The sequence below is a fragment of the Rhinopithecus roxellana genome, chromosome 1, assembly GCF_007565055.1.
Source record: "Rhinopithecus roxellana isolate Shanxi Qingling chromosome 1, ASM756505v1, whole genome shotgun sequence".
Lineage (NCBI taxonomy): Eukaryota > Metazoa > Chordata > Mammalia > Primates > Cercopithecidae > Rhinopithecus > Rhinopithecus roxellana.
The window spans coordinates 58,086,595-58,112,831 of record NC_044549.1 but is presented as its reverse complement, the minus strand read 5'-3'; the positions used below and the strand labels follow the sequence as shown (position 1 = coordinate 58,112,831).

The 26,237-nt window shown below is 49.5% G+C and overlaps 2 protein-coding genes across 6 annotated transcripts; both read left to right on the top strand.

Moving 5' to 3' along the window:
• The first annotated feature begins 1,838 nt into the window (after positions 1 to 1,838).
• ATRIP (ATR interacting protein) lies at positions 1,839 to 26,193 on the top strand. 5 transcript variants are annotated; one of them, XM_030915926.1, is made up of 14 exons: positions 1,839 to 2,198; positions 6,667 to 6,800; positions 9,321 to 9,491; positions 11,898 to 12,016; positions 15,561 to 15,718; positions 17,454 to 17,549; positions 17,880 to 18,009; positions 18,202 to 18,891; positions 22,313 to 22,449; positions 22,609 to 22,700; positions 23,146 to 23,226; positions 23,398 to 23,650; positions 23,916 to 23,952; positions 24,049 to 24,170. In XM_030915926.1, coding segments are annotated over exons 1-14 (2,346 nt in total). In that variant the 5' UTR covers positions 1,839 to 1,951; the 3' UTR covers positions 24,050 to 24,170. The 5 variants fall into 5 exon arrangements, 4 of the variants coding, with proteins under 4 accessions (XP_030771786.1, XP_010368709.1, XP_030771782.1 ...); XR_004052920.1 differs by lacking the exon at positions 23,916 to 23,952 and adding an exon at positions 25,621 to 26,193 and having other exon boundaries at positions 1,843 to 2,198; positions 24,049 to 24,868; XM_010370407.2 differs by lacking the exon at positions 23,916 to 23,952 and having other exon boundaries at positions 24,049 to 24,217.
• TREX1 (three prime repair exonuclease 1) lies at positions 24,731 to 26,199 on the top strand. The gene is made up of 2 exons (XM_010370420.2): positions 24,731 to 24,868; positions 25,187 to 26,199. Exon 2 carries the CDS (start codon positions 25,212 to 25,214, stop codon positions 26,154 to 26,156), a length of 945 nt encoding a protein of 314 aa, XP_010368722.1. The 5' UTR covers positions 24,731 to 24,868; positions 25,187 to 25,211; the 3' UTR covers positions 26,157 to 26,199.
• The last annotated feature ends 38 nt before the right edge of the window (positions 26,200 to 26,237 follow it).

The window sequence follows — 26,237 nt, the reverse complement described above, 5'->3', positions numbered from 1 at the left end:
GGGGTTGGGGGTGAGGCAAAACAGGGGCTCACTACCTCCTGCTGCCCAGGACTGGAGTCCCAGGCATACCTACCCCTTGCCCCTCACTAAATGCAAAGACAGAGACCATAATGTATGCTAAATATGTATTAAAACGCTTAGCTGGGTGTGCTGGTGCACTTCTGTAGTCCCAGCTATTTGGGAGGCTGAGGTGGGAGGATCACTTGAGCCCAGGAGTTTGAGACTGCAGTGAGCCAAGATCACACCACTGCACTCTATCCTGGGAGACAGAACAAGACCCTGTATTTAAAAAAAAATTAATTCAGAAGCACAAGTATTTGGATTTCCCTCCCAGGCCCTTAATACAACTATGTTAATAATACTGAGCTTTCTCTGCATGTATTTTCAAAGAGAGCTCTGGAACCATTATGGGACTTTGCTAAATCAAAACTAGGTTTTAGAATATTTAAAACTTTCATGATTAACGTACTAGATATTAATGCAGGATGGGGGGTGGGGGGAAGCCTGTGTTGGTCCTCTCCAGAAAGTTGCACAGCCAGGAGCACCCTTCTATAGGCTTCAGGCATTCCCTATGGGGCCTTGCCAGCTGGCACCCAGCCGTATGCTGCTAAAACAAACCTGAGCACCAGTGATTGACACTATTTGTGAGAGCAAGTTACTTGGTGGAACCTATCCCCCTTTAACAAATGAACAATCCTGTCTCTTTCCAGAACCAGAGTCCCGCAGCAATTAAGCATGCAACATTTGGGCAGCTATCTGAGGGAGACTACCAGTTACTCCAAAAAACTTTCAACTCCTTAGACATTGTAGGCCCTGATAGCACTCTCTTTTTCATTTAATCTTTTTATTTAATGCCTTCACAAACATTCCTAGGACACTCACAGGTGAAGTTTGGCACTGAGCAGATAAGGCTGAAAGGGTCTTGCTCCTGTTACTCTCCATTGCCAGTTCTCTATTGCGGCTGTTCTGCATACCACAGCTGCCCAATAAAATTTGTCAGGCACGCAAGTCCACCTCAAATTGCTGCTCCTTTGTGAAGCTTTACCTCTGTCTTCGCCACAGGTACCTGACCTGGCCTTTCTGTGGCCTCCCTTTCAATGTAGAATTCTCGTGTTAGTCTTATGGCCAGCCTCCTACCCCTCTATCCTGCTAACTTGACTCAACCTGTAGGACAGCCCAGGTGCCATTTACAGAGGGACTTCCTTGACCTCCTCAGCCCTATTCTATATAACCAGGGCTTAGAAAAAAAAACACTCCAGCACTCAGAGGAATGAATGTTAACAGCCTGGGCAGCTCCCACCCCTCCCACACAGGAACAGCTCCAAACATCACTCCTCCTTGGACTTTCCTCCTCCCTGGGCCTACCTCAAATGTACATATGTGAAACATTCACTCTATCCGAAGATGTCTGCACACGACAGCTCTATTCATACTCCTCATCCAACAAATTCCACTCTCAAGAAAGCCTCGGGGTTTGTAGGAAGTGGGTCTGGCGGGAGAATGAAAGCGAGGTCACGGAGACCACATCCCTGAATGCTGCCTGGCTCGACTCAAACGCAACACGCGTTAAATGCTAGGGCAAGCTGCTCCTGCGCAGCCCTCCTCCACAGAGTGCCAGGGAGAGAGCGTAAAGCCACCTGCGCGGCGGAGCTGGTGCGCCTCCGACCCGCCTCTCCGGTAAAGGGGTCGTGCTGCATTGAGTCCTTGCAGCAAACCTGCCGAATTCCAGCCGTGGACTTCTGAACACCCGGCACTGCCGGGTTTGGCGGCGCGCTAGGACTTTCGTCATTCTTCCGCGCCCTCCGCCTGCCAGCTGATTGGCCCCTGGGCCAGGGGCGGGGCACTCGCTGTGGAGGCAAGCCGCGGCGCGCGGGCGGTTGGTCCAGTTCTCGGGCCTGGAGGTAGGCGAGTCTGGCTTGTTGCTGTCGGATACTTGGGGTGAGCGGAAAGCATGGCGGGGACCTCTGCGCCAGGCAGCAAGAGGCGGAGCGAGACCCCGGCGCCTCGCCCCGGCCCGCCGCCGGGCACTGGGCACCCCCCGAGCAAGCGGGCCCGGGGCTTCTCCGCGGTCGCTGCCCCGGACCCTGACGACCCGTTTGGCGCGCATGGGGACTTCACTGCCGACGACCTGGAGGAGCTTGACACCCTCGCGTCACAGGCCCTGAGCCAGTGTCCGGCCCCGGCTCAGCACGTGTCCAGTGAGTGCTCCTCGCGGCCTTTTTCTCGGAGGGAGTTGCAGACCGCGCCAGATCGCCTTGATGGCTGTGGCTTCGGAACCTCGCGGCCAGCACTGCCCTTTCGCCTTTTTAAAATATGGGAACACTCTGATTTAAGCAGTGGTTGTCTTCCAGAAGGTCCTTTGATTTTAGGGGGAAATGCATTAGCCAGGTCATACAGCAGATTTGAAACACAGAACGCTAAGTAGACATTTTACTTTATTTTCTAAAGTTTAGGCCACTTGGTTCTTGGTTCTAAGCAGAGATCCTTGGAACACACCTACCACCACCATCAGAACCATCACTACCCATGCATGAGGACCCATTCTTGTGACAAGTTTGAGCGGCTTTAGATTTTATGAAGCCCACTGTCTTCCTTGGGCAGTGTTAGCATGGGAGGAGTCTGACACAGGCAAGAGATGAAATAAATTTATTCTTTTATACAACCAGTAAACTGTGCTAGGTGCCCAAACGTGAGGAACTGCAACTGAGCTAACAATGAACAAAATACAAAAACTGCCCTTCATGGAGCTTACATGCTAGTTGAGGAATGAGTGAAGTCTTGAGGACTCCCAGAAAGAGAAAGGTTTTGAGTGCACCTTGCACCTGTAGTTGGGTGTCTCAAGGCACCTTAAACTCAACACGATCATTTCCTGGAAACCCAGTTCTCCTCCAGCATTTCTAGCATGGTGCCGGCAAAGCAGACATTCAGAGAATGATGACCACAAGGAAGTAACTAGCACCACTCTCCATCCAGTGGCACAAGGCGACTCTTCGCCTTTCCTTGACTCTACATCTAATTTCTTTGCAAAGCTTACCTTCTTAATCCTTCTCTGGACTCATCACTTCTACCAACTGCCTGATCTATGCTGCCATGTGTCCTCCCTTGAACAATAGTCTGCTAAATTGGTTTCCCATTTCCAGTCTTCACTCCCTACAAGTGAGGCTTCACATTACATTCTGAGTGATCTTTTCTTTTTTTTTTTTTTTTTTTTTGAGAGGGAGTCTCGCTCTGTCGCCCGGGCTGGAGTGCAGTGGCCGGATCTCAGCTCACTGCAAGCTCCGCCTCCCGGGTTTACGCCATTCTCCTGCCTCAGCCTCCCGAGTAGCTGGGACTACAGGCGCCCGCCACCTCACCCAGCTAGTTTTTTGTGTTTTTTGGTAGAGACGGGGTTTCACTGTGTTAGCCAGGATGGTCTCGATCTCCTGACCTCGTGATCCGCCCGTCTCGGCCTCCCAAAGTGCTGGGATTACAGGCTTGAGCCACCGCGCCCGGCCGTGAGTGATCTTTTCAAACCTCAAATCTGGCTGTGTCTTACACATATACATAAACAACCCTTTTTTTTTTTTTCTTTTTTTTTTTGAGACGGAGTCTCACTCTGTCACCCAGGCTGAAGTGCAGTGGTGCCATCTTGGCTCACCGCAGCCTCCACCTCCCAGGTTCAAGCGATTCTGCCTCAACCTCCCTAGTAGCCTCAGGCTCCCGAGTAACTGGGATTACTTGTGCCCGCCACCACGCCCAGCTAATTTTTGTATTTTTAGTAGAGATGGGATTTTGCCGTGTTGGCCAGGCTGGTCTCACACTCCTGAGCTCAGGTGATCCGCCCGCCTCGGCCTCCCAAAGTGCTGGGGTTACAGGCGTGAGCCACCATACCCAGCCATGAACACCCCTAATGAAAGCCCTTTAATAATTTCCCACTTCTGGCCGGGCGCGGTGGCTCAAGCCTGTAATCCCAGCACTTTGGGAGGCCGAGACGGGCGGATCACGAGGTCAGGAGATCGAGACCATCCTGGCTAACACAGTGAAACCCCGTCTCTACTAAAAATACAAAAACTAGCCGGGCGAGGTGGCGGGCACCTGTAGTCCCAGCTAATGTAGTCCCAGCTACTTGGGAGGCTGAGGCAGGAGAATGGCATAAACTCGGGAGGCAGAGCTTGCAGTGAGCTGAGATCCGGCCGCTGCACTCCAGCCCGGGCGACAGAGCGAGACTCCGCCTCAAAAAATAATAATAATAATTTCCCACTTCTAGTGTAAAGACCAAAATCCTTAACATGGCCTGCAAGGCCCAGCCTGGTTTGGCCCTTTCTCACTCTCTGGGTTCTGGCTACACTAACTTTCTTTTTTTTTTTTTTTTTTTTTTTTGAGACGGAGTCTTGCTCTGTCGCCCGGGCTGGAGTGCAGTGGCCGGATCTTAGCTCACTGCAAGCTCCGCCTCCCGGTTTACGCCATTCTCCTGCCTCAGCCTCCGGAGTAGCTGGGACTACAGGCGCCCGCCACCTCGCCCGGCTAGTTTTTTGTATTTTTAGTAGAGACGGGGTTTCACCGTGTTAGCCAGGATGGTCTCGATCTCCTGACCTCGTGATCCACCCGTCTCAGCCTCCCAAAGTGCTGGGATTACAGGCTTGAGCCACCGCGCCCGGCTTTTTTTTTTTTTTTTTTTTGAGACGGAGTCTTGCTCTGTTGCCCGGGCTAGAGTGCAGTGGCCGGATCTCAGCTCACTGCAAGCTCCGCCTCCCGGGTTCACGCCATTCTCCTGCCTCAGCCTCCCGAGTAGCTGGGACTACAGGCGCCCGCCACCTCGCCCGGCTAGTTTTTTGTATTTTTTAGTAGAGACGGGGTTTCACTGTGTTAGCCAGGATGGTCTCGATCTCCTGACCTCGTGATCCGCCCGTCTCGGCCTCCCAAAGTGCTGGGATTACAGGCTTGAGCCACCGCGCCCGGCCACTAACTTTCTTTTAATTCTCTCTGCTTCTTTACAATACAGGAACTTTATACATTGTTCTTTCTTTGTACATTGAGTATACTTTCCATTCATTCATCTCCACTCATCTGGTTAATTCCTACTTGTCCTTCAGCTCTCAGCTCCTTCAAGTCTTCCCTAGGGAAATGTTCCAGTCATCCCACATAAGTCAGACTGCTGTCATATTACAGGCTTTCCTGTATTTGTTCTCTTCTGCAGTTCTTAATCACAATTGTAATTTTACATTTATCTGTGTGATTATTTGTCGAATGTCTTTTAAGCTCTGTGAATGTAAGGACAGTATTAATTTTGCTCGCCATTGTATCTGTAGAGCCTAACATGCCTGGCATATTGTATGTGGTCAGTAACTATTATTGAATAATAAATAGATCATTGAGTTCTGGCCAATGAGATCTCCTCAGGCTTTGGATGAGACTCTTGGAATTGGATGAAGGATAGGGAAAGAGTAATAGGATCTGTTCTTTTAGAAGGATCATTTATGAGTTTCAGCCAGTGTGGTGACTCATGCCTGTAATCCCAGCACTTTGGGAGGCTGACGCGGGCTGATCACTTGAGGCCAGGAGTTTGAGACCAGGTTGGCCAATATGGTGAAACCCCATCTCTACTAAAAATATAAAAATTACCCGGGCCTGGTAGCACATCCCTGTAATCCCAGCTACTCAGGAGGTTAAGGCACGAGAATCGCTTGAACCTGGGAGGTGGAGGTTGCAGTGAGCTGAGATCACACCACTGCACTCCAACCTGGGCAACAGAGCAAGACTCTGTCTCAAAAAAAAAAAAAAAAGATCATTTATGAGTTTGAACCATGTTCTTAGGTTGAAAAACACCTATATTGCTTACTAGGTCTTTCTCTGCTTTGCTTTCAAGAGTAATTCTTCCCAGAACTTCGGGAGGCAAAGGCAGGAGGGTTGCTTAAGCCCAGGAATTCAAGACCAACCTGGGCAACATAAGGAAAAAAAAACCCATCTCTACAAAGAATTTTAAAATTAGGCCGGGCGCGGTGGCTCAAGCCTGTAATCCCAGCACTTTGGGAGGCCAAGGCGGGCGGATCATGAGGTCAGGAGATTGAGACCATCCTGGCTAACACGGTGAAACCCCGTCTCTACTAAAAAAAATACAAAAAACTAGCCGGGCGAGGTGGCGGGCGCCTGTAGTCCCAGCTACTCCAGAGGCTGAGGCAGGAGAATGGCGTGAACCCGGGAGGCGGAGCTTGCAGTGAGCTGAGATCCGGTCATTGCACTCCAGCCTGGGCGGCAGAGCGAGACTCCGTCTCAAAAAAAAAAAAAAGAATTTTAAAATTAGCCAGGCGGCCAGGCGCAGTGGCTCACACCTGTAATCCCAGCACTTTGGGAGGCTGAGGCGGGCAGATCACGAGGACAGGAAATCAAGACCAGCCTGGCCAACATGGTGAAACGCCATCTCTACTAAAATACAAAAAAAAAAAAAAAATTAGCCAGGCATGGTGGCATACACCTGTAGTCCCAGCTACATAGGAGGCTAAGGCAGGAGGATCACTTGAACCCAGGAGGTCAAGGTGGCAGTGAGCAGTGATCACACCACTGCACTCCAGCCTGGGTGACAGAGCAAGACCCTATTTCAAAAAAAAAAAAAGTGGGTATTTTCAGCATTTTCTGGTGAAAGTGGGAAAATGTTGGGTCCTGAAATGTATATGGAACTGTTTTTTACAGGTGATCATAAGGTCCACAGATTATTAGATGGCATGTCAAAAAATCCTGCAGGGAAAAACAGAGAAAGTGTTCCAATTAAAGATAATTTTGAATTAGAGGTACTTCAAGCACAATACAAAGAACTGAAAGAAAAGGTAAGTGACTTAACTTGCTGTTTTTGTAGCTAATTCATTCACTTATGTGTTTAAGAGCATGTACAGTAAAATATACGAAAGTTGTAAAACAAGTGTCTAGATTCATCCCTATGACACGGGAGAAGACTAGGGAAAGACAGCCAGAAAGTTTAGGCTGAAAGAAACTAAATCGTGAGATTCCTAATGGCAAAGGCAAGAAGAAAAACACTGTATACCAGATCCAAAAAGAGATACAAACTTAGGGTACTGAGACGAATTTATAGCATATATCTTCATGTGAAGAACACAACTTCATATTGGTTTGCTATTTTCAGTAGCAGCTTTGCAAGAAAGCAGACACCCTTCATATCACCATCTGTAGGTCCCTAAGAAAACCAGGAATATAATGTGGAATTTTAGTTGGGCAAAGTATGTGACCCATATATATATATATATATATTTTTTTTTTTTTTTTTTTTTTTTTTTTTTTTGAGATGGAGTCTGTCATCCAGGCTGGAGTGCAGTGACACAATCTCGGCTCACTGCAACCTCTGCTTTCTGGTTTTAAGCGATTTTCATGCCTTAGCTTCCAGAGTAGCTGGGACTACAGGTGTGCACCACCATGCCCAACTAATTCTTGTACTTTTAGTAGAGACGGAGTTTCACCATTCTGGCCAGGCTGGTCTCAAACTCCTGGCCTCAACCTCCCAAAGTGTTGAGATTACAGACATGAGCTACCACACCCAGCTGACCCAGATTGTTAATGCCTCTTAGAGCCTAAAGAATCCAGCTAGGCATGGTGGCTCACACCTGTAATCCCAGCACTTGGTAGGACGAGGCCATTGGATCACCTGAGGTCAGGAGTTCGAGACCAGCCTGGCCAACATGGTGAAAACCTGTCTCTACTAAAAATACAAAAATTAGCTGGGCGTGGTGGCAGGCGCCTGTAATAGGTCAGCTACTCAGGAGGCTGAGGCAGGCTGGAACCCAGGAGGTGAAGGTTGCAGTGAGCCGAGATTGTGCCATCACACTCCAGCCCAGGTGACAACAGAGAGACTCCGTCTCAAGAAAAAAAAAAAAGCCGGGCGCGGTGGCTCACGCCTGTAATCCCAGCACTTTGGGAGGCCGAGATGGGCGAATCACGAGGTCAGGAGATGGAGACCATCCAGGCCAACATGGTGAAACCCCGTCTCTACTAAAAATACAAAAAAATTAGCCGGGCGTAGTGATGGGCATCTGTAGTTCCAGCTACTCGGGAGGCTGAGGCAGGAGAATGGCGTGAACCCAGGAGGCGGAGCTTGTAGTGAGCCAAGATCACGCCACTGCACTCCAGCCTAGGCGACTGAGCAAGACTCTGTCTCAAAAAAAAAAAAAGGAATCTGACAAGGCAAGGTGGCTCATGCCTGTAATGCTAGCACTTTGGGAGGCCAAGGTGAGAGAATCGCTTGAACCCAGGAGTTCAAGACCAGCCTGGGCAATACAATGAGACCCTATCTCTACAAATAAAAGTGAGAATTAGCCAGGTTAGTGGCACATGCTTTATAGTCCTAGCTACTCAATAGGTTGAGGTGAGAGGATCACTTGAGCCCAGGAGTTCGAGGTTACATTGAGCTATGATTGTGCCACAGCATTCCAGCCTAAGCAACCCAATCCCCCTCCCTGGCAAAAAGAACCTGCATGCATGAGTGACAAGTGTATCCTTAAGCTGTCTTGATGAGTATCAGCTGTCCCATGAACAGGGCTAGCAGACCATGGTGACATCTGGTTGCTGTGGATATATTTTGAGTACTCATTTGTCTGTAGGATATGTTTTTCCTGTGCTTTCTCCATCTCCCCAACTACATGTTAAAACAAAGTACATAAGCCGGGTGCGGTGGCTCACGCCTGTAATCCCAGCACTTTGGAAGGCGGAGGCGGGCGGATCACGAGGTCAGGAAATCGAGACCACGGTGAAACCCCGTCTCTACTAAAAAAATACAAAAAAATTAGCCGGGCGCGGTGGCGGGTGCCTGCAGTCCCAGCTACTCAGGAGGCTGAGGCAGGAGAATGGCGTGAATCCAGGAGGCGGAGCTTGCAGTGAGCCAAGATGGCGCCACTGCACTCCAGCCTGGGTGACAGAGCAAGACGCTGTCTCAAAAAAAAAAAAAAAAAAAAAAAAAAAAACAAAGTACATGGCCGGGCGCGGTGGCTCACGCCTGTAATCCTAGCACTTTAGGAGGCCGAGGCGGGCGGATCACGAGGTCAGGAGATCAAGACCATCCTGGCTAACACGGTGAAACCCCGTCTCTACTAAAAATATAAAACAAAAAATGAGCTGGGCGTGGTGGCGGGCGCCTGTAGTCCAGCTACTCGGGAGGCTGAGGCAGGAGAATGGCGTGAACCCGGGAGGCGGAGCTTGCAGTGAGCCAAGATCGTGCCATTGCACTCTAGCCTGGTGACAGAGCGAGACTCCGTCTCAAAAAAAAAAAAAAAAAAAAAAAACAAAGTACATAAGTAGTTTTCTTTTACAAAGTTTTCACGAGATTAATTTGGGATTTACAGATGAAAGTAATGGAAGAAGAAGTTCTCATTAAGAATGGAGAAATTAAAATTTTGCGAGACTCACTACATCAGACGGAATCTGTTCTAGAGGAACAGAGAAGATCACATTTTCTTCTTGAGCAAGAGAAAACCCAAGCACTCAGTGACAAAGAAAAGGAATTCTCCAAAAAGGTGACCCAGAGCATTTGTTTTGCACCAGCTTTGCCTGCCCACTGATTTCCTTTGACCAGGGTTGCCTGTAAATCTTCCAGGGAGATTTCAACATTTGTTTATCTTAAATACTTTCTGCTATCATCTAATTGCCATGCACTCTTCTTCCAGTGTCTGGATATGTTTTGGAAAGGGATTTAGGTGCAACTCTATTTTGCTGTGGTAGTTGGTCTTGGCAGGAACGAATAACTAGCTTAGCATTTCTAGAAACAGGCTTACATTAGGGCTCTTTTGCTAGATCAGAAACTCAACTGACCTAGCTTAGGCTAAAAGGAAATGTATTGGCTTCCATATCCAAGTCTTGGAAGAACAGGGGTGTGCTGGGGCCTTAAATGACTTAAATCTTGCCAGGACATTTTTATTCTCTATGCTATAAAAAGGCTCTATCATTATGGTAGAGGGTGTATTCTCCAGAAACTCCTGGGCTCATATTTTGTAAATACAGAGCAGAATTAAGACTTAGGGCCACGTGCAGTGGCCCATACCTGCAATCCCGCACTTTGGGAGGCTGAGGCCAGAGGATCACTTGAGCCAGAAGTTCGAGACTAGCCTGGGCAACTGGTGAGACCTCATCTCTACAAAAAAAAAAAAAATGAAAAAATTAACAAAATTATCCAGGCATGGTGGTGTGCACCTGTAGTCCCAGCTACTCAGGAGGCTGAGGTGGGAGAATTGCTTGAGCCCAGGAAGTTGAGGCTGCAGTAAGCCACAATCATGCCATTGTCCTCTAGCCTGGGCAAGAGAACGAGACCCTGTCTCAAAAAAAGACTTAGGCTTCCTCATTGCAAGTTTTAAAATTCTGAGAAAGGCTCTGATTGGTCTAACTTGAGTTAAGTGTCTGTCCCTGGCCAATTGCTATAACCAAAAGCAAAAAAATGACAGCTCTCATTCTAATAAAATAGTCAGAGGTAGGGAAATTACTGAATTTTTTTTTTTTTTTTTTTTTTTTTTTTTTGGGGGAAAGGTCCAGGGTTTCACTCTGTTGCCCAGGCTAGAGTGCAGTGGTGCAATCACAGCTTGCTGCAGCCTTGACCTCTCAGGCTCAAGCAGTCCTCCCCCATCAGCCTCCCAGGTAGCTGGAACTACAGGCACGCACCACCAGGCACAGCTAATTTTTAAATTTTGGTACAGACGGGGTTTCGCTATATTCCCCAAGCTGTTCTCAAACTCCTGGGCTCACACAGTCCTCCCACCTTGGCCTCCCAAAGTGCTGAGATTACAGGCATGAGCCACCATGCCCAGCCTGTTTCTCAGGGAGAGGAAAATGCTATTCTGGGAAGAAAAACAATAGGTATCCAGTACCTACCACAACTTTCCCTCAGCACTTCCCCATGCTTCAATCTCAAGGACATGGGATCTTATTCTCTCATTGTTTCATTCAGCAAACTTGGCAAACTGTAAGCACTTACCTGTGCCCAACACTAGCCGCAATAGTTAACTTTCTGTATAAGTGATGAAGAGCAAGGAATTTGCAGTCAGACAAACCTGAATTTGAATCCAGGCTTCATGACACATTAGCGGTGATCTCAAGGTAATAATTTAAGCTCCATGGCTCATTTCCCTTATCTGTTCCAAAACATAACCAGAAAGGTTGTTGGGAGACTCACACATTCTTGCACTTACTGTTTCTGGTGCTGGGCCTGGCACAGAGTGTGCTTGGGGAATGATGGCAGTTACTGTTGGCTATGGTACCTGCAGGCCAGAGCAGCAGTTGTCTCTATACTGCACAGTGTCTTGGTAAACTATTCCAAATACTCTGCCCAAACTTTGAAGAAGACCTGGAATTGTGCACCATTGCATTGGTTAATAAAGGTCAGTATGTTACTGCTGACATAGAGCACCTTACCAAGCTCTGTGCTGCGTGTTTTACACTCATCATTCTGCTTAATCCTCCCAACCATGATGAAGACAGGCATTTTATGTTTCAAATAAGCTAGAATTCAAAGACATTTAGTAAATGGTGGGCTGGTATTTAATTCTTTTTTTTATTTTTTAAATTTTGCGTAGAGGCAATGTCTTGCCATTTTGCCCAGGCTGGTCTCGAACTCCTGGGCTCAAACGATCCTCCTGCCTCAACCTCCCAAAATGCTTAGGATTACAGGCCTGAGCCACCACACCCAGCCAGGGCTGGTATTTGAACCCTCACAAACTACCCTTATAATAGTTAGAGTCCAGTATCTTTTTAGAGCACCATATTGTCTTTCAGAAAGAAAACTAATGTTTGATATTTTAGAACATTTATGTCACAGCAGATTTTCATATGTATTTTTTCATTGTTTGTCTTTTACTGGCTTGTGATTTTGAAGCCCAGAGATGTTTTTGTGTATATGATGGGGCCACTACAAGCATATTTCTTTTGCCTTCCAGCTCCAATCATTGCAGTCTGAACTCCAGTTTAAAGATGCAGAGATGAATGAATTAAGGACAAAGCTCCAGACCAGTGAACGTGCAAATAAACTGGCTGCTCCTTCTGTTTCCCATGTCAGGTAATGATGGTGCTGGAGGGATAGTTCAGTTTTGCATTATTTAGTAAAAAATCTGCATAACAATGTCAGGCTGGTCCTAAATGAAGGTCATTTAGACCCTGCCACCTGGACAGAGATCCTCTTTTCCTGAAGGATTCAGAGGTGGTTTAGATGAAGCTTGCATGGTTTGAGACATCACAGCATAAAGGCCCATACTCTAGAAATGCTGCCGCTGTATGGCACTTTATAAACATAATTCCTTCGGACCAGAAAGACCTGGAAAAATGGGCCGGGCACAGTGGCTCATGCCTGTAATCCCAGCACTTTGGGAGGCCAAGGCGGGTGGATCACGAGGTCAGGAGATTGAGACCACGGTGAAACCCTGTCTCTACTAAAAATACAAAAAATTAGCCAGGCGAGGTGGCGGGTGCCTGTAGTCCCAGCTATTCGGGAGACTGATGCAGGAGAATGGCATGAACCTGGGAGGCGGAGCTTGCAGTGAGCTGAGATCCAGTCTGGGTGACAGAGCGAGACTCCGTCTCAAAAAAAAAAAAAAAAAGAAAGACCTGGAGAAATTATCTCCAAATTTTGGGGGTGAGCCAGTCTTTACTTTTATGTAATTTGTTTAACTGATTTTGTTGCAAGCATGAGTGTATTTTAGTTCCAGCTACTTGGAATATGTTTTCTTATTTGCGTCTGGGGACCCTTGTCCAACAGCCCCATCCTTTGTGGTCAGATGTGCTCAACTTTTTTGTTTTTCTTTTTTTTGAGACAGAGTCTCACTTTGTCATCCAAGCTAGAGTACAGTGGTACAATCTCAAGCTCACTGCAACCTCTACCTCCTGGGTTCAAAAAATTCTCCTTTCTCAGCCTCCTGAGTAGCTGGGACTACAGGCACACACCACCACGCCCAGCTAATTTTTGTATTTTTAGTAGAGATGAGGTTTCACCATGTTAGCCAGGCTCATCTCAAACTCCTGACCTCGTGATCCACCCGCCTCGGCCTCCCAAGGTGCTGGGATTACAGGCGTAAGCCACCGAGCCCGGCCTTGTTTTGTTTTTATACAGAGACGAGGTCTCACTACGTTGCTCAAGTTGATCTTGAACTCCTGGGCTCAAGCAATCCTCCCACTTCGGCCTCCTAAAGTGCTGAGTTACAGACATGAGCCACCGTGCCTGAACTCAACTTGTTAATGATCTGTCCTGTCCTCTGCCTTACAGAGATGTCTGGCACTATCAGTATCAGCCTTGAAATTTGCTGTGGTTTTTTGTTGTGGTGGTGGTGGTTTTGAGATGGAGTCTCACTCTGTCAGATGGGAGTGCAGTGGTGTGATCTCAGCTTACTGCAGTCTTCACCTTCCGAGTTCAAGTGATTCTCCTGCCTCAGCCTCCTGAGTAGCTGGGATTACAGGCATGCACCACCACACCTGGCTACTTTTTGTATTTTTAGAGATAGGGTTTCATCATGGCCAGGCTGGTCTCGAACACCTGGACTCAAATGATCTGCCAGCCTAGGCCTCCCAAACTACTGGGATTACAAGCATGAGCCACTGTGCCTGGCCCAGCCTTGAGATTTGAACACTGTCAGGGCATCTTCTGGTTTTGAACACTCTGCTGCCTTTGCTCATAATGGGCAGTGTGTGAAACTGAACTCTCCATGCCTTGCATTGTCCACATAAGACAAGAGAGCTGAGGGGATCCTCTTCACACATCAGTAACAGAAAGACCTCAGCATTATATGATCAGATCAGAGGGTTAACACTGCTTCTCTAACATAAAGACATTAGCACTGAGAAGTTGCTCAGTTTTCAACATACTTAATAGGTTTATCAAAATTTTGATATTTATTTTGATAACCCTTTTTCTATTTAAATTCTTTGCATTCTATTGGAAGTTTTTTTTTGAAACAGAGTCTCACTCTGTTGCCCAGGTTGGAGTGCAGTGGCATGATCTCAGCTCACTGCAACCTCCACTTCCCAGGTTCAAGTGATTCTCCTGTCTCAGCCTCCCAAGTAGCTGGGATTACAGGCACACACCACCATGCCAGTCTAGTTTTTTTTGTATTTTTTTTTAAGTAGAGATGGGATTTCACCATGTTGGCCAAGCTGCCCTCGAACTCCTGACATCAGGTGATCCATCTGCCTCAGCCTCCCAAATTATTGGGATTACAGCCTGGAAGTCTTGTGACTATTAAAAAATCATTTGTTCCACATTGGCTGGGCGCAGTGGCTCACACCTGTAATTCCAACACTTTGGGAGGCTGAGGCGGGCAGATCACTGGAGGTCAGGAGTTCGAGACCAACCTGGCCAACATGGTGAAACCCTGTGTCTACTGAAAATATAAAAATTAGCTGGGCATGGTGGCATGCGCCTGTAATCCCAGCTACTTGGGAGGCTAAGGCAGGAGAATCACTTGAACCTGGAGGCAGAGGTTGCAGTGAGCCAAGATCACACCACTGTACTCCAGCCTGGGCAACAGAACGAGACTCTGTCCCAGAAAAAAAAAAAATAAGTTTGTTCCACATTGAAAAGATATTTTGCACCAGGCATGGTAGCTACACAGGCAATCCCAGCTACAGAGGAAGCTAAGGCAGGAAGATTGCTTAAGGCTAGGAGTTCGAGACCAGCCTGGGTAACATAGCAAAACCCCATTGCTACTAAAAAATAAAATAAAATAAAATTACCGGCCCTGGTGGCTCACGCCTGTAATCCCAGCATTTTAGGAAGCTGAGGTGGGCTGATCATTTGAGCCCATGAGTTCAAGACTAGCCTAGGCAACATGGTGAAACTCTATCTCTAGAAATAACTCTATCTCTAGAAAGAATAAAAAGTTAGCCAGATGTGGTGGTTGCATACCTGTAGTTCCTGTGCTACTCAGAAGAATGAGGTGGGAGGATCACTGAGCCCAAGAGGTTGAGGCCGCAGTGAGCCATAATTGTGCCACTGGGCTCCAGCACGGGCAACAGAGTGAGACCCTGTCTCACCAAAAAAAAAAAAAAAAAATTATCTGGTCATGTTGGTGTGTGCCTATAATCCCAGCTACTCAGGACCTGGGCAACGGAGCAAGACTCTGTCTCAAAAAAAAAAAAAAGTTTTGGTGGAATTGGAAATAGTGATAATAAAGAATAGTAAAGGAATTTTGGCTAATATTATATTTTTGGATGATTAGAAAAATATGAAAATGAGTAAAAGACTTTTTCAACGATTTGGATCAAAATGCCTGGAATTGGCCAGTAACGGTGGATCACGCCTGTAATCCCAGCACTTTGGGAGGCCAAAGTGGGTGGATCACTTGAGCTCAGGAGTTCCAGACCAGCCTGGGTAACTTAGCGAAACCCCATCTCTATAGGGAAATTAAAATTTAAAAATATTTTTAAAAAAGAAAACCAAATGCCTGGAATTTTGCACTGCTTCCCTGACAAAGAATGGTAGACATAATAGATAAAACCTTTGGTTAAAATACCTAGATATGAAAAGTTTAAAGTTTGTTAGAAATTTTGTAACCAGGTATTTTGAATTGTTTTAGTAGAATCATTACTTTGCTTTCATAGTTAACTTTTTCCAGTCCTAGGAAAAACCCTTCTGTGGTTATAAAGCCAGAAGCATGTTCTCCACAATTTGGAAAAACATCTTTTCCTACAAAGGAGTCTTTTAGTGCTAACATGTCCCTTCCCCACCCCTGCCAGACAGAGTCAGGATACAAGCCTCTGGTGGGCAGAGAGGGTAAGTCTATAAGTCAACTATTGCTGTATAACAAACTACCCAAATTTGTGGCTTAAAACAATTATTATTTATTTTCTTCCAATTTCTTTGATCAGCAATTCTGTCAGGGCACAGTGGGGACAATCTCTGCAGGGACTGGAATCACTGAAAGCTTGTCTTAAGCTGGAGGATCTATTTCAAGATGGCTCACTCACATGACTGGCAGTATAATTCCTTGCCACATGGGCCTCTGCACATGGATACAGGGTATCCTCATAACCTGGTGGGTGGCTTCCTCTAAAGCCAGCAAATCCAGAGAGAGAGCGAGCCAGGCAGAAGCTATCCTTTTGTGGCCTAGCCTCGGAAGTCACACAGCATCACCTCTGCCACATTCTGTTTGTTAGAAGCAAATCACTGAGTCTGGGCTTCACTCAAGGAGGGGAAACTAAGCTATAGCTTTTGAAGGGAGGTGTATCAAAGCATTTGTGGGCTTTGTTTGTTTGTTTGTTTGTTTGTTTGTTTGGAGACAGAGTCTCACTCTGTTACCCACTCAAGCTGGAGTGCAATGGCAGGATCTTGACTCACTGCAGCTTCCGCCTCCCGGGTTCAAGCAATTCTCCAGCCTCAGCCTCCCGAGTAGCTGGGATTACAGGCACCTGCCATCATGGTTGTGGGCATATTTTTAAACCATCAGTAGTATGCAGGAACCTGTTTTTCTTTTCTTTTTTTTTTTTTCTTTGAGGGGGAGTCTCACTCTGTCACCAGGCTGGAGTGCAGTGACGTGATCTCGGCTCACTGCAACCTCTGCCTCCCGGGTTCAAGTGATTCTTCTGCCTCAGCCTCCTGAATAGCTGGGACTACAGGTGCGCACCACCATGCCCAGCTAATTTCTGTATTTTTAGTAGAGATGGGTTTCACCATATTGGCGTGGATGGTCTCAATTTCATGACCTCATGATCCACCTACCTCAGCCGCCCAAAGTGCTGGGATTACAGGCATGAGCCACCATGCCCAGCCTCTTTTTTCCTTTTGCAGTCCAGCTTTTGAGTTTTTATAACTCAGTCCAGGTTGAGGGGATGCTGCTGTTTTTTAGAGAGAGACAATCTAACATCAGTAGGTTTTCAGACTGCTATGTCAGTGTATCTTATAAATCAGATACATTGACCCTCTTTTTACCATCAACCTTTCAAATCCTTGGCCATCACACACTTCTAAGAAACTGCAGCCCACTTACATTTTTGGAATCAAGCAGCTAAAGTGGCAGTGTACAGTAGTGTTACAAGCAGGCAGTAGAGCCCAGTAGCCTGGATGTGAGTCCCAGTAATGCTACTTACTGGCTTATGTAATTTGGGCAAGTCCTTTAATCTCTGTGCCTCAGTTTCCCTATATGTAAAACAGAGCTAATGATAACTACTTGTAGGGTCACTGAGGAACAAATGGGTTGATGTGTGTAAAGCTCTTAGAACAGTGTCTAGCACATAACAAGCACCATGTCAATGTTAGTGGTTACTGTTTTATCTAACTGCCTCATTTTGAGTGAGGCAAACAGCTTGATTTTCTTTTCCTGTCCTTGTATGAGTTCCTGTTTTACATAAGAAAGGTAAAAAATGCAGAGCTTTTGAGCTGCTTTGGCTCTTGTTTGATCCAAGGTCGAAGAAGTAGAACAGCCTGTGTTTTAAACTCATTGCATGTAAAAGTTTCTAATATGCCCATGCTTTTGTGCTCAAATTTTGATTTACATTTTATCACATTTCAGATAGTAAGACCCACAGTCTGAGAGGTGACTCCATAAAACAAGAAGAGGCCCAGAAAAGCTTTGTTGACAGCTGGAGACAGAGATCAAACACTCAAGGTACCAGAATCCCTGCTTCTCCTGCAGGGGACTGCATGGCTCTGAGTGATATGCAGAAGAATTGCCCAGGCCTCTGAGAACCGGCACCCTGGGCAGTCCTTCAGGGAGTCCAGGGAAGTAAAGTATGTGGCTTAAGCAGAAGACTTTATAAAGTGGAAAGGGCCAAAGGCAGGTATGTCCCAGAGCCTTCCACACCCACAGGCATCTTCCTGGGGCTTAGTGGCAACTTAGAGGACAGTTGGCATCCAAAGAGTCCTTACTGTTTCCTTCTGAGGCCACAGAAAAGATCTCCCATGTCAGAACCTTCTAGAGTCACCTTGTCTTCTACAGGTTCCATTTTGATAAACCTGCTCCTGAAGCAGCCTTTGATCCCAGGGTCATCCCTAAGCCTGTGCCACCTCCTGAGTAGTAGTTCTGAGTCTCCTGCTGGCACCCCCCTGCAGCCACCAGGGTTTGGCAGGTAAGCATAAGACTCCTGGAAAGCTTGTTTGGGAAGGAGCTTCCTGGAAGCAAATTCCTTTCTGGCCCTGGCCAGCCTGGGAAGTCTGTGGGAAGGGCAGGGAGCCTGGAGAATTTGGCAGGCAAGCTGTTTGGGGCCCTTGACCTTATCTCCATCCCACACTTATCTATTTTTCTTTGTGTTTGTTGCCAGTACCTTGGCTGGAATGTCAGGCCTCAGGACCACAGGTTCTCAGGATGGGTTATTTTCCCTCTCAGCCCTGAGAGAAGCACAGAACCTGGCATTCACTGGACTGAATCTGGTTGCTAGGAATGAGTGCTCACATGATGGAGACCCAGCAGAGGGAGGCAGAAGGGCCTTCCCACTCTGCCAGCTTCCTGGAGCCGTGCATTTCCTCCCCCTTGTACAGTTCTTCATCGGCTTACACTGCCAGGCCCTGCAGGACTTGGCAGCTGCTAAGAGAAGCGGAGCACCTGGGGACTTACCGACACATTCCTCCCGCGTGAGCTCTGGGGTAGAGACCAACCCTGAGGACTCAGTGTGCATCCTGGAAGGCTTCTCTGTGACTGCACTTAGCATTCTTCAGCACCTGGTGTGCCACAGCGGAGCAGTGGTCTCCCTATTACTGTCACCAGTTGGGGCAGATTCTGCTGCTGGGGAAGGAAATGGGAGCCTGGTTCACAGGTTTAGTGATGGAGATATGACCTCAGCCCCAAGGGGGGTTGCTGACGACCAAGGACAGCACCCACTGTTGAAGATGCTTCTTCACCTGTTGGCTTTCTCTTCTGCAGCAATAGGTCACCTTCAAGCCAGTGTCCTGACCCAGTGCCTTAAGGTTTTGGTGAAATTAGCCGAAAACACTTCCTCTGATTTCTTGCCCAGGTATAAAGCAGCATAGGAGTCATGATTTTTTGTGGGTCTCACCTGACCTGTTAAGGTCTAACCCGTGTCTCTTGTACTTTGCTCACATCTTGTCTTATCTACACTAGTTAGTTCTAAGGCCTGGTTCAGGGAGTTCTGAAGTGATGGGAAGTGGGACCAAATGGAAGAACCAAGGAAGTGGTTTATTTGGTTTAATTCTGCCTCTGAACAACAGGTAAGCAGAAGGCACACATGATTAAAGGAGGCTGCTAACCTCTGTGGAGGAGGGCCCTGTCCCAGAACAAGGGCTAAGACAAGGGGCCTCTGAACCTGAGATGTGGGTAAGGTGAAGACCATATATCACAAGCACGCTGAAGTTCAGTGGGTTCCCTAAGGAAGCAGAGGATGTGGGGAGGATCTGCGGCCCACAGGCTGACCTTGCTGGAGTCTCCGCCTGTCATTGTGCCATCTTTAGCATGCATCTGGGGTGGCCTGTTCCTCTTAACGGTTTGTGGGTAGTAGTATTACAGTGAACCTAGCGAATGAACACTGATCATAAATTCCTCCCTTGGGATTCCAGAGCCACAAGATTGGGGAGAACTGTGAACACAGCCAGCCCACCCCCTCATCCAGTAATCCAGTCTGCCTCTCAGCACTCTACCAAAGGGCCAGTTTCTATGTTGGAATGATTCCACTGGCTGAATATATCTGAAACCATCTCATCTCTGAGCTCAGCACTGCTGTTTCCTGATCTGTTTCCATCTGAATATTTTTGGTTGGTCTGGCCCATGCTAAAGGTGGTACTCAGAGCTGGACACAGCACCGCAGTATAGTGTGGGCAATGGGATCAGGCAGACCCAGCACTCAAGTGCCCAGCAGGGGCCCAGCTCATAGTGGCTGTTTTGTTTGTTTGTTTTTGGTTTCGTTTTGAGATGAAGTTTCACTCTTGTTGCCCAGGTTGGAGTGCAATGGTGTGATCTCGGCTCACTGCAACCTCCATCTCCCAGGTTCAAGCAGTTCTCCTGCCTCAGCCTCCTGAGAAGCTGGGATTACAGGTGCCTGCCACCACGCCTGGCTAATTTTTGTATTTTTAGTAGAGACAGAGTTTCACCATGCTGGCCAGGCTGGTCTCAAATGCCTGACCTCAGGTGATCCACCCGCCTTGGCCTCCCAAAGTGCTGGGATTATAGGCGTGAGCCACCAGGCCCAGCCTTGGTTATTTGTTTAATGATTGTTAAATGAATGAATCCCAGGCTGGGCACAGTGGCTCCTGCCTGTAATCTCAGCACTTTGGGAGGCCAAGGTGGGAGGATCACTTAAGCCCAGGAGTTTGAGACCAGCATGGGCAACAAAGTGAGACTCCATCTCTACAATTTTTTTTTTTTTTTTTTTTTTTAGCTAGGCATGGTGGCAGTGAGCTATGACCATGCTACTGCACTCCAGCCTAGGTGACAGAGTGAGACCCTATCTCAAAAAAAAGAATCCCAGAAACCATGTTTTTGCTGGTGGTAGACACACTATTATTCCATTCCTGTTGAGCTTGTCCACAGGGACATTCAAAATACAGCCATGGCTGGGCACTTATCTATTTCACGTACTGGGGCTCTTCATAAAATTTCATTTAAAAAGGTTCTGGCCGGGCGCGGTGGCTCAAGCCTGTAATCCCAGCACTTTGGGAGGCCGAGACGGGCGGATCATGAGGTCAGGAGATCGAGACCATCCTGGCTAACGGTGAAACCCCGTCTCTACTAAAAAGTACAAAAAACTAGCCGGGCGTGGTGGCGGGCGCCTGTAGTCCCAGCTACTCAGGAGGCTGAGGCAGGAGAATGGCGGGAACCCGGGAGGCGGAGCTTGCAGTGAGCTGAGATCCGGCCACTGCACTCCAGCCTGGGCGACAGAGCAAGACTCCGTCTCAAAAAAAAAAAAAAATACAAAAAACTAGCCGGGCGAGGTGGTGGGCGCCTGTAGTCCCAGCTACTCGGGAGGCTGAGGCAGGAGAATGGCGTAAACCCGGGAAGCGGAGCTTGCAGTGAGCTGAGATCCGGCCACTGCACTCCAGCCCGGGCAACAGAGCGAGACTCCGTCTCAAAAAAAAAAAAAAAAAAAAAAAAAAAAAAGGTTCTTATGGGCCAGGCGTGATAGCTCACGCCTATAATCCCAGCACTTTGGGAAGCCGAGGCGGGTAGATCATGAGGTCGGGAGATTGAGACCATCCTGGCTAACACGGTGAAACCCCATCTCTACTAAAAATACAAAAAATTAGTTGGGCGTAGTGGCAGGCACCTGTAGTCCCAGCTACTCAGGAGGCTGAGGCAGGAGAACCGCTTGAACCCTGGAGACAGAGGTTTCAGTGAGCTGAGATCACGCCAGTGTACTCCAGCCTGGGCAACAGAGCGAGACTCCGTTTCAAAAAAAAAAGTTTTTACGCTATCAAAAAATAACTTGGAAACCACTGTGTTGTATATAAAGGTGGATTTTCCTTGCAATACCTTCTGCAAGTGGCAGATATTGGGCCTCTTACAGCCCAGTAATGAAACCAGGTAACAGTGTTAAATTGCAGCTTCCCGCAAAGGTCTGCATACCCTGGCAACTAAAAAGCATTGAACTTTTTGTCTGCTGTGCAGGATTTGTTCTAAAGTGAGTTCACCCCACATAGTGAGACCTTGCTTCCTAAGGACATACTGAGGGATATCTTGACCTTCTGTGCTCAGAAACTGCAGATGTCTGAAGGGGTACACACCTGGCCAGTCCCCACAGGGTGTTTCAGAATTGCTCTTCTCTCCACCCACCAGGCCAGTCCACCATGCTCCTCCAGGCTATGTGGGTTTAGCAAACAGCAGCAGTTGCCTTGGGGCTTGGTTTCTTGGTAATAGCTTTCCTTTTGCCCCTGAGACCTGTGGCAGTGTGCCCAGAACCCCTCCCTCCTGCACACCGCACAGTAGGCACATTCTCCTACTGGCAGCAGATACGTTTTCTAACAAGTAGAGAAAATGGTTTTTCTTGCCCTGCAAGAGGTCTCATAAGATCCAACTATACCCAAGTCCATGTTTGTCACTTCTGGAGCCCTGGCCGGTCCTTCTGTGGGCACAGAACATTTCTCTCCCACCTAAGTTAGGACCTGCATCCCTGTTTGGGAGCATGTGGAAGCCAGGCATCCCAGGTCCAGGAGGTCATCCCACTTCCTGGGCGATGCTATGCCAGATGAGGGCCTGTCCTCTCAGCTGCAGCCGTCTTGCAGTGGAAGTACCCGCTTGTTCACATGAAACAAGTTTCATAGCAAGTAAGTGGAGGTCAGGCCAGCACTGAAACCCAAGTCTGGCTGAACCAGCTCACCTGTTCATACTGTCTTGCTCAATTTTCTGTTACCACTAGTGGAATGTGAGGGTAGGTTGTGAAGCTGTGGTTGGGGAGTGTCACGTCTCTCTGGCTCCTTGTCTTTTAGGTTCCAGTGTGTGTTCCAAGTGCTGCCAAAGTGCCTCAGCCCAGAGACACCCCTGCCTGGCGTGCTGCTGGCTGTTGAGCTCCTCTCCCTCCTGGCGGACCACGACCAGTTGGCACCTCAGCTTTGTTCCCACTCAGGTAAAGCAGGGTGGGGTGGGCATCTGGACTGCTCCTGCAGATCAAGGGAATTGTTGGGGTGGGGACAGGGTCAAGGGCCTTGGAGGGCTTCTGCAGCATGTAGCCCAAGCTCTTCATGAGAAAGGGCACCCTGAGTGAGAGGTGCACTGTCCTTTTCAGAAGACTGCCTCCTGCTGCTGCTGTACATGTACATCACATCACGGCCTGACAGAGTGGCCTCAGAGACACAATGGCTCCAGCTGGAACAAGAGGTAAAAACTCCAGAGCCCCTTCTGGACACTGTCCCCACCCCATCCTAATAACCGACAGAATCTCCTCTTTCCACTGGGGAGAAAAGGAGCTTTAGTTCATTTTAGTAATGAGTATATCAAGCAGCTAAAGAGGTAAACTCAGTTTGGGGGCTGTGCACTACACAGATGCAATGCAGACAGGACTTGGCAGAGTTGCCTGATGACTGAACCTGTCCTGGCTTTGGGGCTTGGGGGCAGGATGGGGGGCTGGAGGCAGGTGGGTTGCTGGTGGGACATGGGTGCTCGTCCTGGGTCTGCCCTGGGAAGGTCCCACACCACTTCTTGGACCCCATTTGTGCAGACAAGCAGTTGCTGAAGCAAGTGAACTCTTACAGAAACTTGAGAAAGCCCTCACAGGGACTGGTCTCCTTCTGCCCAGGATGGAGCTGATCTGTTCTTGTTCTAGGTGGTGTGGCTCCTGGCTAAGCTTGGTGTGCAGAGCCCCTTGCCCCTAGTCACTGGCTCCAACTGCCAGTGTAATGTAGAGGTGAGTGGGCAGGGGCCAACAGCTGGCAGTTCTGTGGGTGGTAAGGGGGCTCTGTGCAAGGACTGTAGACCCCACTGCAAACCCCCTCACCTGAGGTGGCTAGGCTGAATGGATTGTTAGGGTGCAGGCCATGGTGGCACCAGACCTCAGTCTGTGCCCCCTCTCTCCCAGGTGGTCAGAGCGCTCACGGTGATGTTGCACAGACAGTGGCTGACAGTGCGGAGGGCAAGCGGGCCCCCAAGGACTGACCAGCAGAGGCGGACAGTGCGCTGTCTGCGGGACATGGTGCTGCTGCTGCATGGCCTGTCCCAGAAGGACAAGCTCTTCATAATGCACTGCGTGGAGGTCCTGCATCAGTATGACCAGGTGATGCCAGGGGTCAGCATGCTCATCCGCGGGCTTCCTGACGTGACCGACTGTGAAGGTGAGCCTGCCAGAGGCCCTCCCGCCCAGCCCCCAGGGCTTCTCCCTGAGGTTCCCCAACAACTCATATTCCTGGGCATCCCCTCAGCAGGCCCTTGCCCACTACAGCCTGTTCCAGCACTGGGGCCATTTTCTTTATCTTCTGCCCCAGTTCTCCAAGCATATTGGGCTGCCTTTTGCTCCTATCTGTTGAATGTGCCTGGCAGAGTCAGAGTTTTTCCAGAAATACCCATGTCTGAATTGCTTTTGTATCACTTTGTTTGCAGTAGCTGAGGGAGCAAGGCCTGGGTCTGGAAGGGACTGGTTAGTTCCTGCGGGCGTTGGGGGAGGAGAGGTGGGACCTGCCCTAGGCCCTGGCACCTTTGGGCCCTCACCAGGAACCTCTCCCTTTTATCTCAGAGGCAGCCCTGGATGACCTCTGTGCCACGGAAACCGATGTGGACGACCCCGAGTTGGAGTGTGGCTGAGGCCCTGAGCGTCCAGCCACATGGTGGCACCAGCACCGTTCCTTTCCTTACCACATCAACTGATTAAAGCAGTGACCAGCAGGAACTGCCCAGAGAACCGGCTGGCCTTGTTTCCTGAGTCTGATCTGTTTGGCAGAGTGGGAGGGGTGGAGCGGGACCGGGACCTTGGGTGGCTGGCATCCTTCTTCCTGTCCCTGGCTGCTGCTGAGCCCCAGTCCCCATGGTAACCGATCTGCCTTGAGGAAGGAGCCCTGCCCTGCCTGTGGAATTGCCCTGAGTCATTGCTTTGGGCTGGGGCCATGGGAAGAAACCATTGTGTGGCAGGGAAGGAGGTGGCTCTTGGCCCAGGCCTAAACCAGGAAAGCCTGGAAAAGTGGGACCCACAGGTGGGCACAAAAGGGCTGCAGCAGGAGCTCCCAGCAGTGTGTAACACCGGGAGCTGGTCTGGCGCCACTGCCCTGGTCCTTCCAGCTGCCTGTCACTGGTGTGATGGCCCAGTGCATTGTGCCACCAGCAGGCCACAGCTGTGGATCTTAGAAGGCCTCTGGGGTCCCCTGGGGGCGGGGAAGTGGGGGTTGGGGGGACGGATGTTGGCGAGAGGGACAGACCAGACAGTCTGACGAGCAGGGCGGGCCTGGCTCACGTGGGCCTGTAGGCGGGCCCACACCAAGTTTCACTTCCCGCCACTGCTGCCAGTGAGAGCCGCGGGGAGAGTGTGCAGCCAAGTCACTACTGCCTGCCTGCCTGCTACGGTAAGTGTGGCTCCCCAAGGGGATGGCGCAGGGCAGGAGGGCCATGGGTTCCCCGACCCCAGACTAAGGGGGCACTAGGGGAGGGGCCAAGTCATGTGAAGAGGGAGCCCTCTCAAACAGTCGAATGTGCTGGTCCCACTAAGGAAACCACCCCACCCTCTCCAACTTCCTGCCTGAAAATGGGCCCTGGAGCTCACAGACAGGGCAGGATTGTGCAGGGAAGGCCTGAGATGTGCTTCTGCCAACCCCCTACCCCACTCCCTCCCCTTCGGATCTTAACACTGGGCACTCACACACCCACCCCATGCTCCTCCCCAGGCTCAGCGACAGGTCCTACCCAACCATGGGCTCGCAGGCCCTGCCCCCGGGGCCCATGCAGACCCTCATCTTTTTCGACATGGAGGCCACTGGCTTGCCCTTCTCCCAGCCCAAGGTCACGGAGCTGTGCCTGCTGGCTGTCCACAGATGTGCCCTGGAGAGCTCCCCCACCTCTCAGGGACCACCTCCCACAGTTCCTCCACCACCGCGTGTGGTGGACAAGCTCTCCCTGTGCGTGGCTCCGGGAAAAGCCTGTAGCCCTGCAGCCAGCGAGATCACAGGTCTGAGCACAGCTGTGCTGGCAGCACATGGGCGTCAATGTTTCGATGACAACCTGGCCAACCTGCTCCTAGCCTTCCTGCGGCGCCAGCCACAGCCCTGGTGCCTGGTGGCACACAATGGTGACCGCTATGACTTCCCCCTGCTCCAAGCAGAGCTGGCTATGCTGGGCCTCACCAGTGCTCTGGATGGTGCCTTCTGTGTGGATAGCATCACTGCGCTGAAGGCCGTGGAGCGAGCAGGCAGCCCCTCAGAACACGGCCCAAGGAAGAGCTACAGCCTAGGCAGCATCTACACACGCCTGTATGGGCAGTCCCCTCCGGACTCGCACACGGCTGAGGGTGATGTCCTGGCCCTGCTCAGCATCTGTCAGTGGAGACCACAGGCCCTGCTGCGGTGGGTGGATGCTCACGCCAGGCCCTTCAGCACCATCAGGCCCATGTATGGGGTCACAGCCTCTGCTGGGACCAAGCCAAGACCATCTGCTGTTACAGCCACTGCACACCTGGCCACAACCAGGAACACTAGTCCCAGCCTTGGAGAGAGAAGGCGACCCAAGGATCTTCCTCCGGTGAAGGACCCTGGAGCCCTACCCAGGGAGGGGCTACTGGCACCACTGGGTCTACTGGCTGTCCTGACCTTGGCAGTGGCCACACTGTATGGACTATCCCTGGCTGCACCTGGGGAGTAGGCCAAGAAGGAAAATCTGATGAATAAAGACCCCCCCTCCTCCAGCACTGAGTGGTCACTTGGCTCCTACCCTTCTTGGCAA